The sequence below is a fragment of the Platalea leucorodia genome (assembly GCF_965183815.1).
Source record: "Platalea leucorodia genome assembly, chromosome: 10".
Lineage (NCBI taxonomy): Eukaryota > Metazoa > Chordata > Aves > Pelecaniformes > Threskiornithidae > Platalea > Platalea leucorodia.
In genome coordinates, this window is record NC_138832.1 from 22,394,921 (window position 1) to 22,414,177 (window position 19,257).

Here is a 19,257-nt window from a genome sequence, read left to right on the forward strand (position 1 = left end):
CGCCATCCAGAGACTGAAAATTCTGCCAAAAATTCAGTGTGGCTGCTAGGAGTGACATCGAGTTCCCCGTGCACCCGTCGCCTGGGGAGCGTTAGGAGGGGCTGTACCTCCGACCTGCGGCGACGGAAGCACTACCGCTAGAAATGAAGCGCACACCTTTGTGATTCAGTTGTTTTATTTTCCTCTTGCAAGCAGCCACAAGACAGGCTATAGAAGAATAAATAAGTTAAAGCAGAGAGTGTCGCGGTTTATAGAACCCCAACATTGAGATGCTGGACTCTGCAAGGCCCATGCTCAGGCAGTGACTGACCAGAGCTCATCTAAGCCAAGTGTTTCCCCCTTTGGCCAAAAAGATTTTTAAACGTGCCCTCAACCAACTCGATAATAATAAAATGTAGAAAAAAAACCTCTTGTAACATCCTATAGTCCTATCCGTCTGTTCCGAGTGTGTTAATCTGTTCCAAAGTACTTCTGTCCGAAGTGCGTTGGTGCGACAGGATGAACTTCTGTGGTTAAAATCGTGATCTCTGGGAATTCCTGGATGATGGATTTGGCACCTTTTGAGAGAAGGCAAAGGCAACAATGACTACAGCCCTGCAGCTGTACTTCAGCGCCACGTGTTAAAGCACGATAGCACAATTCCCTAGGTAAGTCAGGCTCGGCTCGTCCATCTCCGCTTCATGTTTCTGCCTTAGCTGACTGGCTGTGAGGAAAAACTTCCTGCATTCAGTGGATTGCTTTGCTGGGTTTTCCTATTTGGATCTGTCTTTTCTTTGCCATACACGTACCCTCCCAGTCTAACCACCAAAGTGGTTACAGGCTGCCAGAACAGCTCCCTGCAGTTCAGCTGACTTTTTTGGTCGTGATTTCTGCCATGGCCAATTTTTAGAAGAACACCCCAGATCCCTTCTCCTCCCTCACAGAAACAGATGTTCCTTTTTTGGATCCCCTTGTACAGGTTACGCTCTTTAACGTGCAGACGGGGCAGTTCTGCAGCTCCGCTTCCCTCGCGCCCCTTACAGAACTGGCATTCACCTGGTGGCGGGCCAGCTCAACGCCACCCGCGGGCTGCTACAGCCCAGAGCAACAGCAGGGCTGGCGGTGCTTTGTGAGCCGCGGAAGCGTTTTGCGTACCTGCCAGTGCTGCAAATTCCTGCTTTTAGGAATACTGGACCATTTGCAGGTTTGCCGATAGGTGTAACAGGGCCTTTTCCTCTCCACTAGCCCACTCCACTGCCCAAAAAAACCAAACCCAACCCTATTCTGAGCAAAGCGGTGCCGCTATCGCTGTTCGCAAAGGAGCCGCGTGCGACTGATGCAGCTCCTCCCCGTCGCAGGCCCCTGCGCTCGCTCCTCTGCCCCCCTCGCACCCTCTCAACTCACCGTGCGGCGTGGAGAATAGGCTCAGCAGGATAATGACACTGGGTTGTACGCCGTGTTCTACAAGAACTTTGACAGCCTCGATGACGGTATTACCAGTACCTAAAAGGGGAAAAGGGAGATTTTTTTTTTCACCTGGTTGAAGAACTTGTCCTAGGCCACCCGAGAACGTCTGTGTTAACGTTGGTGTGTGACTGAATGGTGATGCTGTCCTTTCCCACTGGAAAACTGTCACCTCTGCAGGCAGGAGTTGTGCAAAACTTTGGTCTCCTGATGAAGGAACTTCATCTCTACTCTGACACAGCCAACTCTGCCAGCTTTTAAGCACTGAAGTCGGTGGATTTTATTAAAGCCCCGAGGCAAGAAAGCTCATCTAAAATAGTAAAATGGCAATTAAGAGCTCTGTGTGTAGAACCAGCATTAAATCTTAGACTGGAAAAGTTACTTCATCCTGACAAACTCCCTACCACACTTACCAATTTTTTTTTTTTTTTTGTAACATTAACTGTATTTAATTTTAAAATAATTTACTTCTAGGATTGTAATATTAATCCAAAAATGTCTTTTAGTAGCATGAGAAAAATACCATTTGAGTCTTTTCTCATGGCAAAATTTAAAAAATTAAATTTATATCACGTCTGAATGCTTCAGCCTTTCTCACCAACGCAGGCATGCCCGAATGATTTGCTCTGCGTTCGTGGTGGCGCAGGCCGACGAATACGCATTCTGGCACAGCCCGACGAATTCCCTACTGTGCCCCCTAAACCAAGCTGAAAACCTAAGCAAAAATTTGGCCGTTGTCCTTTGAATCAGCGCGGAGCTCACTGTTCAGGTGAGTCTAACGGTGCACACTGATGAAAGGCACTTACTTAGTATTGGGTACATCAGAAGAACTTTTCTCCTGTAAATGTCGGGTGGAAACTTAGCGTAGTACACTTTCGCTCTTTGAGTCTCCTCGTCGCTCTGTATCAGGATTTTTCCTATGCGGATTGATCTGCAGCAGTCTCGTAAGCCTTGTTCCATTGCCTCTCCTCAAAATGAGCAGCAAAAAAACCCAACAACACATTGTTACACGCTAAGAAACGGCACAAGTGCAAGATGCTACGATTAAATAGACAGTCCCAATACCAGCGAAGCGTTCTAAAAAGATCTTTTTTTCCTCGGTTCTGCGCGTTAAAAACACTTGAAGCTATTTTCCTTTTTTCTCTGCTTAGACAGAAAAACCGGTCTACTTGGCGTTACTTAGCTCCTGGGTGTTGGTGTCCCCGCACACCGGTGCTGAGCTCTCAAAGGCGAGAGCTGGAAACGTCAAAACAGAGGTTTGGGGTTTGGAGAACGGCTTTGAGCTCTGCCCAGAGACACCACGGTGCAGAATGTCGCACGGGAAGCTGCGGAGCCACTGGATTTCACCTCCCAGATACAAAGGCTCCCGCAGCCTTGGGCAAAATGGCGGCGAGTGCCCCCACCGAGCGCGGTGTACGTGGGGAGCTGTCTCTGAGCAGCAGGCAGCGGCAGACAGGGGAGGACGGCTGGCCTGGCCTCTCACAGTCAGCAGTCGCTGGAGGAGAGGCCAGGCGGAACCTGTTGCAGCTATTTGTCTCCTAAGAAGTTAATGAAACACAGTACTTGACGTTTTGTGATCAAGGATACCTAAGAAAGAACAACAACTGGCAGGTTTGGGTAAAACTTTGCTGTAGAGAAGTGTTGGTGCACATTTTTGAAAGAAAGCTGCTTACAGTTGGTTTAATTTGTGCTTATTCAACAACCAGAAACTACCTACCGCTTCTCATTATGCTGACTCCGCAGTTTCCCTTTTCAAATCTGACTCCTTCGTACTTGTGCCCTGTGGGAGGAAAGAAAGCAGACGTCAGTGGCAGCCACCCCTCCCTTCTGCCCCACCTCAGTGCCCCTTTGGGGGACGCTGGTTTGAGTGACCTCGGTGGGAATGGAACCAAGATCCCCCAGTACCCAGGGGACAACAGCGAGCTCCACATCTCTCAGCCCGCGGCATGAACCGACGTGCGCACCGCATCCTGCAGCCCTCAAACAGGCACTGGGAACAGGGCCGAAACCGTAACGGGTGAGAGCTTGTGCTTTTTTTACCTTTAGAAGTCCGACAGGAAAAGCATCACAGAAGTTTCCAAGTGCGTGTCTCATAACTCAGGTATTCTGTGATTATTTTAAATGAAGGACACTATGCAAAATAACGATAAACAGTGTGTCCCCTAGGAAGCCAGGAAAATGCAGCCCGGCGCTGCAGGTGGAAGCGTTAGAACTGAAATATGGTGGTACAATGCTACTGTCGTCGTGTTCTTGATCAGGGAAAGAAAAAAGTGTGCAATGGTATGCGTATGAGAAAGACAGGATGATCAGTTCTGTGAGCTCAGGGCCCTCGTTAATTCAGAAATAAAACCAGCAAAGCAAGACTGTCCCAGTCACAGTTCTTCAGATCTAACCCCAGAAGCTGGTAACGAGCTTGCCCAGCAGCGCTGCTGGGAAGAAGCCGTGGTGATGTTCCCTACAGGCTTTGTGTATTCCCCTGCCTGACTGAAAAAAGTCCAAAGGCTCCCTTGAAGGAGGAAGCGTAGGGTGTTTCGCTGCTGTCCTTGAGGGGTGTTCTGCTCTGAGCCCAGAAGAGCAGGAATGGCCCGTGCTTATGGCGTGTTACAAATGCTTGGAGGGAAGGAGCTGAGCGCAGATACGCGGGAATTCACGCAGAAGCACCCGAGGTCTCAAGGCACGCTTCCTCCAGGAAGGGCTCAGCTGAGGCCGTTTCAGCTCCCTCGCTGGGCACAGGGGTTGGAGCGCAAGGGCAAACACGCTGACCGCGGAGCTAAGGCAGCGTTGGGCAGTGAGACTCTACAGCGGGGCCAGGAGCGAGGGCGGGGAACGAAGCCTTTTCACCAAGGCAACGTGTGCTCCGAGGGGAAGGTCCGAGACTCTCCCTGCCCGCGGCCAGGGCAGCGGCCCACTCAGGGAGAGCTGCGGGGCTCCCAAGGGATGTTACTTGCAGGGGACCTGCCAAATTGTGCGAAGCAGAGAGAAGACGGTCATCAGTCTGTCCGGCACCGACTGACCTGGAACAGATGTGACGCCAGTGCTCCAGAAGTGAAGTAGCTGCCGTTTTGTTGAAAAAGGAGCAAAGGTAAGCGATTGCGCCTCCCGAGTGCCTTCCTAAACGCTGCCTAGTTTCAGAATTGAGTGTTTTCAGTCCATCTTTTCTCTAACTAAAAGTAAAGACACACAAATGATTTACTGCGAAGGGCAGAGGGGAGGAGGGTGTGAAGGTACAGAGCTGCTCTCACCCTGCAGAAGCACAAATGAAACTCTCAGAGGGAAGAGGACTGGGCCGGTGGGTGCCTTGCAGGTGTGCTGTGGGCGCACAGCGCATACTTGAGCGGTTCCCGAGAAGCTGCTGATGCGCTAAGCAGCGACCTCCGAGCAGTGCGTGCAACCTTACGTATCGTTACAGTTAATAGGAGTGAACCAAAATTACTGCAATGGGTTTCCTCTAGCGTCAGCACAGCCACTTATCACTCCCGGCTGGCCACCAGTGGCAAACAGAGACGGATTTAGGCTGGTGTGGCCAAACTGCTTGTGCCGAGTACTTTTTCTTTAACGGGCATGGGAAACGTCATCAGTTTTAATTCAACACTGCAGTATGGGCAAGTAAACTGATCTTGTGCATGCACTGCTAAATTTCCATCACAGTTTTCCAAGACTAATTTAAAACCTTAGTGAAATGACAACTACATGACTGTATGTTTTGTTGAATTGCGTTGTTACGCACCTTCTAGCTTTCTAAACACCGGGAAGGGACCGTAAGTCTGTACTCCTCCCTGAACGTTAAACTGTTTTGGCCTCAGGCTCCCCAGGGCAGCGGTCACGGCACCAAGCCCGACAGAGCTCAAGCAGCGTCGGGGCGATGCTCTTGGTCACGTGGTTCAGTTTTAGGCGGCCCTGCGAAGACTCGATGATCCTTACGGGTCCCTTCCATTCTATGATTCTGTTCCTATTTTTTTTATATTAGTTAAGCTTCCGCCTCCAGCCCTGCCTAGGGGAGGAGTCAGGTCCCACGTACCTGTCGGGGTGGTCACGGTACATTCTGTGTACGGCAGTTGGTTCAGTCCCTCTTCAACCACAAGTCTGATCTGCAGAACCAAAGAGATCAGTCAGCCTAAAGGATCTGGTGTCTGTGGGGATCAGACACTAACGGCAGTAGTTTTCACAAGTACGAGGTGAACGCGGAACAGCCTGAAGGGTCTAAAAGGGTCTCTTTAATAGCAGTTAGAGACTGAATTTAGAGACCTTTTGGGGGTGATGCCTATGTTTGGTCACAAATTAAATGAAGGCGTTACAAAACAAAAAAGGGGAGGGTTCATCGGCAGTCATAAAACTGACTTTATTTACATCTGGCATAGGCATCACAGACAAATTTTTCTCAACAAATGAGTGAAGCACCAATGTAACTTCATTTTGCTGACAAAATACTCATGAGAAAAAGGGAAAATTCACCCTCTCTCAGTTCCCCATCGGCTAGGCTCTGAGGTCTGTTCTCACATCTGTATTTCTATGACCAAACTGCAGCGGGGCTGCCAGAACAGCCACAGGAGCTGCACCACCGAGCGCCCACAGACAGGTCAGTAGATCTAGAAACCTCTTTATCACCACCTTCTTCTGGCACCTGCCAGCTGTGGTTACTACGGAACGCTCTGCCGAGCACCTGGGCTTTCAGGCGGTACAGACGGCCCAGTTCAGCGGGACATCTCTACTGGCGGGGCCGATCGTAAGCCGCACGTCCGCAGCCCCGAGTGCCCGAAAACCTCCGGCTCTCCCCTGGTGCTGGCCCTGCAGCTGTACCCCAGGCAACGTTACCGAAACGTATGTATCTGAACCCAGAATGATTGCCCACGAAAGGTGCTCTGGGTATTAAAGATGTAAAGATTCTCTCTGCTACTGAGCCAAAGATTCACAGGCCAGAACTGCTCAAGGAAAGCTACTGCCAAGCCAAAGAGGAAACCTGTTAAGCAAAAGTCACCCTATGATGGCAGAAATGAGGTGATTGCCCCCGGACTGAGCAAGCGTACTGCTCGCTTCAGACATTTCTGGTTTCAGAAACAGGGCAGAGCAGACTGGAAGATTTTTTTCTGTTCTTCCGTTCTGCCCTAGTTCCTAGCACACAGGCAGCCTCTACTAGGAATCAGAAACAGTCCCTTACATTTACAATCCCTCTTTCACGACATTTTTAGTCATTTTAGTACGACGATTTTTTCCTAGAGTTGGGTTTGTGGCAGCCATATTCAGAGGTGGTGGGCAGACTCAAGCAGTGAAGGGGTCAAAGGGTGCCACTGACATAGAATGGGAGCGAAAGACTGACATTTGTAGAGAAGCCAGCACTGCTCCCTTCCTCCTCCTCTTCTTCCTCCTGTCTCTCTGCAAGTAGGGTGTTTGACTCCGTCACTTTAATCCTGAAACTGAAGGCACCAGTCTTCTCCTACTGAAAGACACATCTTTTCACAGAAACAAGCCAAGAAATCCTTGATTTAATTTTAGGTTTCTAGGACATCTGTACACAATTTTATTTTAATTTTTTTAAGTTATTTCACCAAAAAAAGCCAACTTATGAGCCAGGTTTGGAAGAAACGCTTTTTTTCATACTGCTGTCATGTTGCCAGGGTTAGCATCGCTCCACATTATCTGCCAAAAGCTTAGAATAAACCAGTGAAGGTCTAGAGTCAAATAACCTCCTTGGTTTTACTACACCTATCAATGATTTGTACAGCAGCTGGAAAGGATTCTTCTAGAAACTTGCAGTGTTGATAAAACGTTTATTTTTGCACTATGCTTTCTGCCACCCCGCGCCCAGGGATTATAATTTCCACCTCTTTTCTCTCTGGCCCTGAGAACCAGCAGCCCTGCTCCTCTCCCAGAGAGGTGGTTGCCATCGCTCGGAAGCTAAAACAGGCATTGCTATGGCCCCACCCAAAGCAGGGAAGTAAAGCTTTGGTCCCAAGGTAGAAAAGTGTGACCAGAAATTCAAACCATAAGTTAAAGTTATCAATAACAAAAATAAAGTCTATTTTTAATTGGAAAAAAAAAAAAAAAAGGTAAAAGGGATGTTAAATTCTAGCAGGCCTAGTTAAACTGTCAAGGCTTACAGAGTTATGCTGAAGTTTTAGATTAAGCATTTAATGCTGACATACAAAATTATATGTCAACGTGCTCATTTATTACAGTTCTACATTTAAGATTTACCCCAGAGCCTTTGCTTAAGCAAAGGGAAATACCGTTTGCTTTGAATCTTCATTAGTACAAGATCTGTTAGAACTGCTCACAAAACCAGGAGTTAATAGAGGTCCAAGGAGTTTTAGCTAACTACCACATAAACGTTTCAGGCAGGGATATGAAAATGTTAGTGAAATCTACCTTTTCTCAGCCAATTAAGTGCATGAATAAAGTCTCCTTACCACACTCAAATACCACTGAAGAAATCAGGTTTGACCAGTTCCTCAGAGTCGGTGAACAGAGAAATTGGGATATAGGCAACTACAGAGAGCAGGCTGACAGTACGAGGTGTAATCACTAAACAGGGAAACCAGCCAGGGCGCAGTCAGAGGTGCTGCTGCTCTGACCAGGCAAAACTGGAAAAATGGGAGCCCTTTTAGAGCCACCCCAAAAGGTATCTGTGATCCTCAGCAACTCTTCTGCCTGCCTGCAATTTGGAAAAAGGTAAAGCATTTAAATGCCAAGAAACCAGAATTTAAATATATTCTGGAGTGACCATTATTATCTTCCCTTATTTGTGGGAAAACAGTAGTCTAACTGTATTTTATTTGATAGCCACGCATCACCTCATTTCCAAGACCACAGTAATTCCTACGGGGAGCCTCTAACCCAGTGCGTTGTAGCTTTTCTTGGAAGCTGAAGGGAAGGCAGGATAGCGGGGCTGTCAGCCATACTTTGCCTCTATACAGCTCTTTGCACCTCAGGATTTCAGACCACTGTTAAAGTATGCATCATCACCCCCCGAAAGAGGCAGGTGGGCACAAAGGTGAAGTGACCTGCTCAGCGTTACGCAGGGAGTTGCTGGTAGGGCTGAGAAACTAATTAGTTCCTCTACCTCAGACCTCCAGTCAAACCACAAAATTATCTTCTCCTGAGAAGCACCACTGTGCTTGTGAACCGAGGCTGTAGGTCAGCCCCGTGTAAACAGCAAACATCTGCCTGAATCCAGGCTGCAAGTTGATTTTGCTTGGTCCTTGCCAAAACTAGACACGCAACGTCCTCTGTGCCGCTGGGAGATGCCTCCTCTTCCTGTTACTCGCCCGGTCTCTTAGCCCACACCACCACACCGCTCAGCTGGTGTGCGGCACCAGCTTAACTTTACAGGGCTGGACCTAGCTTATTGTGCACCTCCTGCTGAGCAGGCCTTGGAAAAAACCTCTCAGGTGGTCTCAGTAAAAATGCGGTGGGCTTTGTGAGCACCTTGCTAGTGCTGCAGCAACCCTGCAAGGTGACATCAATTAAGCGCTTCCCCAGTGCGCGGGTGCTGGGCAGCACAGATCCAAGGGTTCAGTGTGAGCCTCTTGCACTGAGAAAAGTTTTCTCCCAGTGCTTCTCAAATTGGTCTCCCTACCGCTCTGAGGTCTACCTGTCCAGGTATCTACTACCACAAGTCAATGATTGATCATCTCCTGTGTTAGAGGCTTACTTCCCACAGCTTCCTCTCCTCCTTCACAAACACAAGGTGAGTTGTCTTCATCCTCATGACTTTAACCCCACATCTTTCAGCTTCATGATCACAGCACTGGCAGTGGCTTTCAGAAACTCTCTGCTAACCTGTGCCGCCTGTTAACTCCCTTCTCTCACAAGAACCTTTGAACACTTGTGTCATCCCCTTCTGTGGGAAACAAACTGCCAGAAGGAAAAACTGTACCGCCAGAAATTCATCAGCTTTAGAATCCCTCCTTAGGACCTCTTCCTACGGTGACCGTATGAGACACTGCCACTAACACCTGCCAAGCCAGTAACAAGCTTGACTGCATTCACTTTTTCTCTATGCAACAAGATGTATTTTGTTACCCTGCAGTCCCATGCATATGTTTCTTCTCTTCACATATTGCATCTTGCTATTAAGCTCTGTTTGCTAACCGGGTGGAAAACATAGCAAGTCTTAACTATGTTTGCACCCCACCGAGTTTAGTAGAGACCACGTTCCCCATGAACTTGTAACTGTTCTTCGCCACACCTAGGAATAACATACAGAAAATGAGATAGTCCTACATATTGTCTTGCATAAAATTCCTCCTACAAAATGGAAAACAGACTAGCAGGTTCTGCAGCAAACATCTGCATGAGCAGCAAACAGAGGCCTTTCTGTGAAGAGCAGCTCCCTGTCTGTACCAGTGCTGCCAGCCCACAGAAGAGGCTGGTACAAGGGCCTGCACTTAGCTCGCTGCCTGGAAGCTGCAGTTTCTGGCAATGAAAGGGGAAAAAACGAGCACTTCCCTCAGAATGACGCAGGACATCCAAGGGAAGCGAGAAGGTAAGTGCGACAGGTCCTTCGCACTAATTCATGACGATAACGTACAGTCAAGACTGTTAAGGGTTTTCCTGTCCGTATTAGAATATCCATTGTTTATCTCTTTTTAAAAATACAGATTAGGAATATAGTGCTTCTCTTTAATTCAAAGGAGTTGGCAGGAATGAATGCTCCTTAAAGGGTGCAGCATGATGGGAACCTGAAACAAGGTAAAATGAGAATATTAACCAGAAACCCTTCCTGTGAAAGGAGTACTGGTGGGGAAGGGGCCTGACCTGGAGCCCTGTACCCCGTAAATGCGTGGGGTTGCTGGTGCTGACCTTTGCTGGCTTCCTGAATCTTATGTGCACATTTAAGCACATGAGAACCTGAAACCACAAAACCCAGGAAGAGCAACACATAGTTGAGCTAGTCTTTTGCAGGTGGTGGATGCTTCCTGGGCTGCTCCTACTCATCCAATGACCTGTAAAGGACATGTGTCGATTTAAATGGTATCTGCTGAGAACTGCTGGCACAGAACGAAGTTGGGGCTGCGACTTTCTGCCTGTCCGTTATGAAGGACTACTGGCAAAGAAGGCACGCCGGTCAGTCACTCGATCTATGAGTTACGAGTGGTGGGATTTGTTGGCTTGGGCCTTTACTGTTCTTGGTGAATGGGAACGCAAGAAACATCCTCAAGAAGGGAAAAGCAGGGGAAAGTGGAAAATCTGCAAAGATAAAAAGCACTGCGGTCACAGTCTTAGGTTGTGGTCACATCTAAGCCCTGAGCAAGCCTGGATCAGGCATGGATTAAGACTGGGCTCATCACAGGCAGCCTGCCTGCTGGAGCTAACGCTGCTGGTAACTGAATGGCCTCTGGGCTCCTCTCTGCTGGAGGGGGAAAGACAGGCTTCCCTTGTTAATGAGCGTGGATCTGCAAAGGCAAGCACCCTCACGAATACAAGGAAGTGTATGTGTGGGCGTGAGCGCTGTGGTTTTCTTTAAGCATGGCATTTAAATGAGATAAATGTTGCATTCCTGACAGTCTTTGTTCTGACTTACTAAAACGTGTGAAGATTTCAAATTGCTCTGTCCCTGCTAGTAACTACCATATGGCTAAAAACAAATTCCCAGTGTGGATGCACCCAGAGCTACTAATCTAATACACAACAAGTGCAGGAGGCACTTCTGCATGCAAGCAATTGTTAACATCTAGACTGTAAGAAATTGTACAGCTCTGTTCACAAGATCAAAAGTACTGTTTCAAAGTAAAACTGAATTATCTCTAGCCTCTGTGCATCTGTTTTTAAACAGTATTCTCTTATTACTACTGCTCTCTGTCTCGAAGTAGTTGTGTTTGATAATAACATGGTTTCTGGAACCCGTTGAGATGAAAGCAGAAGAACAGAAGTCCCTGTACAGAAAGTTGCTGCCAAACAGCAACTTCCTTGGTGTAGAAAAGTTGCTCTCACACCACCATTACTCTAGCCCGAAAGACCCATTTTAGGGAAGAGTTACAAAGTACAATATCAAGAAGAAGAAATTCTTCACCTACCAGGCGATCAGCAGAAAATACGAAGTCTCCTCTACTGGATTTCCTGAAAAAGGTAATAATTTATACTTTAAATTGGGGAATAATTTTAAGAACATTGCTTAAATATAATATTAATTCAAGCACAATATATTCTAAAGGCAGTTCAGAGAAAAGTCTCCTCCCAGGTACAAAATTTATCACACAGAGGTTCTGCTTCATGGGTTTCCTGCTTGGTGGCGAAGACTGAGATGCAGTGAGCTAACGCCGGGGTTCGCCTCTTATTACTGGCAATGTCGCTGCACTGCACCCGTAGCAATTAAAGCATGAAAGTACAAGGATGATATTCCGTAGGTTTTCCGTCGTACTGCCATTGCAGCTCAGTTCCAGAACACCTCATGAGCTCAGATGTGCACCACCCTGCTACGCTGAGAGCTTTGCTCCGCCTGTTCTTAAGTCAATGGGAAACCATGGGACAAGGATAACGCAGATCCCTAGCCCTGCAACCCAGTTAACACACCTGATAAGCAGGATACATATCTTATCCGGAATTCATTCATAGTGTGACTAGATTAGTGATCTTGAGACTAAAATGAGCAGGGATTAACGAGTATTCCCATGAAAACACCTCTCTGTCGTCTTATTAGCTTGGGTGCAACCTTTTGCTCATGTGACTGCACGGCCTTTGGCCCATTCAGAAGACAGAATAAGCTCGCTTCCTCCTCCTCCTCCTCCGTACTGCGTGAGTACGCCATGTTAAAAGCCTGAATTTTAAAACCAGACTTTACCACCCAGATTTTACCACCTTGCTTCCCGTGTCAAGACCAACTCTCATTACACAAGAGTAGGACAAATTTCCCATTGAGGAGCCACCGCTTACAGTATGCTAGCCTTAAAAACACCCAGACAAAGCATCACCACCACCAGCAGGTACTTTTTAGTGAAATTTTCTATTAATCACCGCAGGCATACCCCACTCTCACTTTCAAACCACAATACTCTGGATGGCTCCTTAAATACCATAAAGAGAGTTTGGCATTTAACCCCCAAGATTCTGCAACATCTTACGTTTACATGAGTGAAAGTCAAGCGGTTTGTGTCGGCTTATTTCCTGGGCAACTGGTAACTTAGCCACACTAAAAAAAGGTGCTTTGAAGAGTGTCAGCCTAATCTGACTTCTTTCTTTGTGCTGATAACACATTATGGAAAATGCTGTTTGTTTTTGGTTTTTCCTTCTTTCTGGCAATAACAGGATATTCATAACTTTCTGCTGCTTTGGCATTAACCAGAAAGGCAATGCTCAAAAAAACCCCAATCCCAAACCAGCAAAAACCAACCCCAAACCCCTGCAATCATACCAGCTGATTTTATTAAGATTTTTGAAGGGGTTCATATTTCCACCTGTGGTGTGTATAAATATTTTTAAAAAAAAGGGAAGTAGCAAAGCGTGTAGGGGGCACATCGGGGTTCTTCCCGACTAGACTATGGCACTTCAGAAAACTTAGCCGTATTTCATGAACGGGTGGTAAGACAAACCCAACGATGTCAAGACTGCGGTTTTGACTTCAAAGCGATACATGCTTAGAGTGAATACGAGTTACTAATAGAGATTACTAGGCTTTCAATTAACTACTCTGTCCTTGCAGAGAGACACAGATGTTTTTATGCGCAGTTCACCGAACACCCTTAGTCAGTTATGCCTGTTTTTTGAGGGGAGGAGGACAACAGAAAACAACGGTGCATAAAAATGAGAGACAAATAACACTGAAAATGACAGACCTCTTGTACACCGGCAGCTGGAAAGTTGTGACCAGATTTCAAGCCCCACATCGTATGAGAATTGCTAGGGGCCAGAAAAAAAGGCTTATGTGAAAACACTGTTCACCTTAAATACCAGACAGAAGTATAGAAAGTAATGATCGATGGCAGACTAGAAACTTTTTCAGCTTCTTAATCAAGTTACAAGACAACATCTAAAGAAGTGAGGCATTAAAACCTTACTGTTGTAGCACACGGCTAACACCACGAACATCGTGTTAAACAATATAAATTAGTTTCATTTTGTTTCTGAAGGTATGGAAGCACGGCTGATGTACAATTAAAGTCACGTGTGTGTCTTAGGAGTTGAGAAGAAATGTTTTTTGGGAGTGTACCGTAATCCAAACTAACTGCAGGGCTTCCTCCTGCTTTAGCGCTTGGTACCAGTTACTACCACTGATACGGCCGCAGGCTATGTGGGTCGTGGTCTGACGCGCTTTAGTAATTCCTATTTCTCTAGTTACCTCACGGAAGAGCTTCTTGAGAGGCACCCAGGGTACTGTGAAGGCCAGAGTGACAAAGAGCTGCTTCTCTAAACAGAATTTGTAAAAGGCCTTTGTAAGAAAACTTAAGGCGCTGGATGAACTGTTGCCATTAAGGGGAGATGATGTAGCTGGGAAACGGGACCATGTTCTACCTGCAGCATTTCAGTACTTACTGTACTTCAGGACTTTTTTTCAGTGCCTGGGCTGGGGCTGTGGTACGTGAAAGGGATCCCACCCTCCCTGCCTGCAGCAGTCTTTGCTCATGACAGGCGAGTTACACACTCCGGAATCACCCTACTCTGTACAGCAGTCGGGACTGCGTGTCCTACCACTTTACTGTCTTCATTCCTGTATTGTTCACTCAGCCCCTAGGGAATAAGAAGCCTTAGCAGAACACAACAGAATTATCTCACGTAACAGACGCAATACCCTTTAAATACCTATATTTAAATCACGTCTGTTGTTAAATCAGAGGTTAAAATGACACTACCAATCTGAGCTAATGAATTTGCTTCTACAGAAACCAGAGCTCTACATTACAAACTGCTGCACTGCTCATTTCAGCCTCCAGATCCCTGATTCCATCTGTGCAGGCCAGCAATGACTTTGGGATGATACCCTCCTCAGAAAGGGGCCGTGACTCTTTGTTCTCAAACGTTCAATACTTAAACGCATCAGCTCACATCCCATTAGAGGACTCGGAATTCCTATCCAACAGACAGTGTAAAAGGCATCTGCCCACCCGTTAAGCATTTGCTAGATGGAAAAGTGAACAAGCCTGAGGAAAAATGAGCAAACCCACGCACACTCAAGTTGAGGTGATCCATCCATCTCCCCCATTCTGGCACACAGACCTCGTTCTTGGTAACTTTAACGCAGGAAAAGAAATACATGGTCATTCTAGTCTATCAGACGGCTGTTACTGATTGAGCTGTCTCTGAACCTGCCAGAGGACATGATGACCAGCCACAGGAAGGTGGGTTTTCCCTTTATAAACTGGATAGTTATTCCAACTGAAAGGCCGTGATTTCTTTCTCTGAATCCTCTCAGGAACAAGGAAAGAGCTTTCCACTTTTCTCAGCAGCTCACACTATGGACAAAACAGAGTCCCCGAGGTCTTCTGCACCTGGCCTGAGCATCCTTAGCTCCACGTAAGCATGCCCAATTCTAACTTGCATTGCACTGGGAGTATCTATCCTTTCCTTACTTCACAGTAATAGTGCTAAATTGACTGGTTTTTCCCTACTTTTGTTCTGTTTCTCTCCCCCCAGTAGCTTGCCTTTTAATTTCTGCCCTTTTCATGACCTTTTCAGGTGACTGCTGTACCTGGAACATCAATCTTCTGCAGCATTAAGTAATCCAAATAGCCTCCTTGAGTTAAGGCAGCTCTGGTGTTACCTGTTCTTTTTCTAATCCAGAAAGAAAGATTAAGTGATAGGTATCTAATTGCCCTGTAGATGACACAGCTTTTCCCTCTCCCCCAAGCAGTGTATCTGAACATATCCTTTTGTCAGTTTAAATCGGATTTTTTGACCAATAGCTCCTCTGAGCCATATAGCTCCTTATTCACAAATAGGATACTTCTTCTGAGGATTTGCTTTTAGCACTTGGTTTGGACGCTACAGTGGTCATACAGTCGTCTTAAGGCAGATTACACCTGCCCAGGGAAAGGTTACTGCAACAGTTTCTAACCAGTGCGTAAGAAATCCTCTCACCCTTGTACCCGAGCGCGTTTTGGCATCTTTCTGAATGACAGGCACTAAACCAGGCCAGTCCAAGGTCTCTTATTTACTGAGATGCAGCTGACTTTCTGGGACAGACTGTAAAAATAATGTTTCCCTACTGTCCTTTTATACAAAGCCTACACCTGCCTTTCTGAGCAGGCTGTTGTCCAGTTTTCCTCACTGGTTGGAAAGGGACAATTACATCTCCACTGCCAGGGCAGTGTCATGCTCAGAATAAAGCACAGTTTACTATCACGGCAGCTGTTATGAGTGATTTATTATTTACAAGTCTTATTCTGTACTTCCCCTTACCAAAGTCTTGTGCAATGAGGCTGATGCACTTCTAAAAAAATCTCTTCGAAGTTAAAATATCAGCTGCTGGTTTCTGGATAAGCTCACTATAACCAGAAACTTATTAAATGAATTTGCGAGAGTTCAAAACTTACTTACAACAACAATAAAAAAAACCTAGCTGGGTACAGTAACCACATTGCTAGCATTCGCCTAGATATTTTAACTATATGCTATTTCCTTTTCGCTAACCTCAAAACCTTTTACAGTCCAAGCGTAGTTTGGATTTCCTCCCCCTGTCCCTCTGCTCAGCCCACTGACAACTTCCCTTTCTGCTCTGCAGGGAAGCTGCCAGGCAGACACGCTCACCTGCAGAGATCTTTTGTGTGGTCTTGCCACAATTGCCCTCCTTACATCGAGGCTGCGCTACGTCTTTGAGCTCCTGCCTGCAATGAGATTATATTTTCCCCACAATACTTTGAAGATTAAAAAAAAAAAAAAAAAACCTAATTTAAGGTAACAAGGCTCATGTAAGCTAATAAAATTAACGTAGGTATTGTCTTTGAGAGATGATTAGTTTTGCATAAAAATGTGTTAGTGTTATTAGTTACAACATTAAGCACTCAAGAACCAGGAAATACCAAAACGTAGACTACGCAGATGGACAGATATGAAACAAGGGGAAGAACCGTGTCTGTGCTACGTGTTAGTTATTGCAGGTGTTAGAAAGCCAATGTGTTGCAGGAAGAGAAGAAGGTTTTATTCAGAACCTGATCACTCTGTTGGTAAACTTGATTTCACACCTCTCTCTCTGCTGGTGTTCTTGCATCACAGTAGGCAAATTGTGCTCTTAATAGATGGCCATGGCTTACGTTTGTCATGTTGCATGCTAAATTTAATACCTTATAATATCACCTTCCAAGTGCTGAACAATCAAAGCTACAAATGTGATCAGTGGGAGGTATGCCTCCAACATCTGCAATGCTACGTAAGGCATAACAAAACATTCGCTCTGAAGTATCTCACATTGGATGTTCAGCAGTGGGGCACAATTTTGCACGGATTTCTGCATTTCAGCTTAAGATTTGTAAAACTGGAATAACACCTTCATGTCTCACAAGGCACGGAGGCAGCAAGGACTCTTGGTGACATGAGGTGACAACAATGGAAAATAACGCCTTCAAAACAGGCGGTCTCCTTTCAGGTAACGTACCCAAAGTAAAAAACTTGCTCTCTCCTTGTCTGCCTCTCTCCTTGTCTGCCTCCCTCCTTAACACTGCCTCTCTCCCATTCCTGCCAGCCCACCACGCTCTAGTCTCTATGCTATCCCCAACTTTGTGTTCCAAAACTATTCTTTTTCCCTCATTTGTTCCAGCCCCTGCTCCTCAAACACCTGACTCCATTTCAGCTAGTCCCACTTTTCTCCAATCCTCTTCTTATTTCCAGCTCTCTCAGGCTGCCCTTGTGATCCGTTTTCTTCTGGCCATCTTTGTCCCAAAATCCTTAACACCCACACACCCCAATACAGACTGCAAGGACTCAGCCCTTACATTTTCCTTAACGTGGGCAGGTTTAGGTGGGATATTAGGAAAAACTTCTTCCCCGAAAGGGCTGTCAGGCCCTGGCACAGGCTGCCCAGGGCAGGGGCTGAGTCCCCATCCCTGGAGGTATTAAAAGCCGGGGAGATGTGGTGCTTGGGGACATGGTTTAGTGGTGGGCCTGGCAGTGCTGGGTTAACGGTTGGACTCGATGATCTTAAGGGTCTTTTCCAACCTTAACGATTCCATGATTCTCTGGTAATCCCAATCTTCAGCAAACTCGCGTGACTTCCCGCCATTTATTCCCAAACCCAGCACCTGTCCTTCGCCAACCTTTCAATCCAGCCTGTGCTCCGACACCCGCCTTGTCCTGCCTACGGCACAGGATCCCCAGAGCGTGGCAACGACGCCCAGCTCCCGCCGGAGCACGACGCCGTGACGAGCAGCTGCACCTTCCTTTCTCCAGGGTTTTATACCCCTTCCTACCGTGATGACGATGCGGTGTGGAGCTACGCAAAAACCGGCCAGAGCCGTTAAAAGCCGCCCACGCCGGGTCTCTGTCACCGAGGGCCGCGGGGCGGAGCGCGGCCCCGCTGAGGCGAGGCGAGGCGAGGCGAGGCGAGGGGCGGGCGGGCCGCGCGCACGGCGCCCCGCCCCGCCCCCCCGGCCACGCGTCAGCAGCAATGGCCGCCCCGCCGCGGCGCGGAGGCGCTGGCGCTGAGCCCGGCGGGGGAGCGCGCCCCGCCGCGGGCCCGCCCGCCACCCCCGGGCTCGGCCACCGGCCTCGGCGGGGGCCCCGCGGCTGACGGCAGCCGCGCCGGGAGCCCGCGGGCGGGCAGCGTCCGCCGCCGCATCCCTCAGGAGGCTGCGGCGAGCAGGGAGCCGGCACCGAGGCCGGCCGAGAGCGGGAGCGGCGGGGCCCGGCGATCGCCCCTCAGCCCCCGCCTCCGCCCGGCCCCTCCCCAGCCCGCGCGGCCTCCCCGCGCGCTGCCCGCCCCCGCGCGCTCACTTGTCCCTGATGATGGTCTGCAGCTCCCGCAGCTGGTCGTTCATGGGCAGCAGCTTCAGCTGCGGCCCCATCGCCGCCGCGACGCCCGCCCCCGCCGGGACCGGCACCGCCGCCGCCGCGGCCCCGTTGTTGCTGCTGCTGCTGCTGCTGCTGTCGGGGCTGGGGCAGCCGCTGTCCTCGCCGGGCTCCGCGAAGCGGATCAGCCGCGAGCCGCCGCCCGCTGTGACCGTGGCCGCCGCCGGCTGCTCCTCCTGCGGCCGCGGGCCGAGGCGCTGGTTCTGGCAGGGCATCGCCTCCATGCGCCGGGGCGCCCCCGCCCCCCCGCGCCGGCCCCTGCCGCCGCCACGCGCCGCGCCGGCCCCGCTTGCGCCGCCGCCGCCGCGGGGGGGCCGGGGGAGCGCGCCGGCACGGCCTCGCTCTATTGGCTGCCGGCGCCGCCACTCAAGGCCGCGGCGGGAGCGCAGGCACGGCGGGCGGGGCGGGGCGGGGCGGGGCGTTCGTGCCGGCGCCTCCCGCCGCGGTGACGTCGCGCCCCGCCGCTCCCCCGCGCTTCGCGCCTCTCCCTCGGCCCCTCAGGGTGCCCTGAGGCGGCGGCAGCCGCGCCCCGGCCGCCGGCCGCCGCCACCGGCTTCCCGGTGGGTTTTCCCCGCAGAGCCCCCGTCAGCTGCGGGGCCCCTCACTGAGGGGCCGCGTGCCGCCTCTCGCCCCGCCGCATGGCACAGAAGCTGTGCTGCGGGGTTTTGGCTGTGTTTGGGGGTTTTGGTGGGGTTTTGGGGACCTTTCAAGACACTGGACACTGTAATAGAGATAGGGCTAGTGCAGGTTCAGAGGAGGCAGGATTCAAGGAAGTCCAAATACCTAATTGTGAGCTTCCCCTGAATACAACTGCCCGGTTGTCAGCTCTGTGTGTATGCGTGCAGGGAGCTTCTGGATGGCTCAGCCCTGCAGCACCGGCTCTCG

The 19,257-nt window shown here is 49.0% G+C and overlaps 1 protein-coding gene across 3 annotated transcripts; it reads right to left on the reverse strand.

Annotated features, from left to right (window-relative positions):
* Positions 1 to 77: 77 nt before the first annotated feature.
* Positions 78 to 18,686, reverse strand: UPRT (uracil phosphoribosyltransferase homolog). Of its 3 annotated transcripts, XM_082323012.1 has the most exons (7): positions 18,298 to 18,686; positions 11,457 to 11,499; positions 5,462 to 5,531; positions 3,161 to 3,223; positions 2,250 to 2,411; positions 1,384 to 1,482; positions 78 to 557 (listed from the first exon to the last, which is right to left on the reverse strand). In XM_082323012.1, the coding sequence occupies exons 1-7, from the start codon at positions 18,594 to 18,596 to the stop codon at positions 451 to 453; spliced, it is 843 nt and encodes a 280-aa protein (XP_082179138.1). In that variant the 5' UTR covers positions 18,597 to 18,686; the 3' UTR covers positions 78 to 450. The 3 variants fall into 3 exon arrangements, 2 of the variants coding, with proteins under 2 accessions (XP_082179138.1, XP_082179139.1); XR_014229306.1 differs by lacking the exons at positions 78 to 557; positions 1,384 to 1,482 and having other exon boundaries at positions 2,333 to 2,411; positions 3,161 to 4,497; XM_082323013.1 differs by lacking the exons at positions 78 to 557; positions 1,384 to 1,482 and having other exon boundaries at positions 2,290 to 4,497.
* Between the last annotated feature and the right edge of the window lie 571 nt (positions 18,687 to 19,257).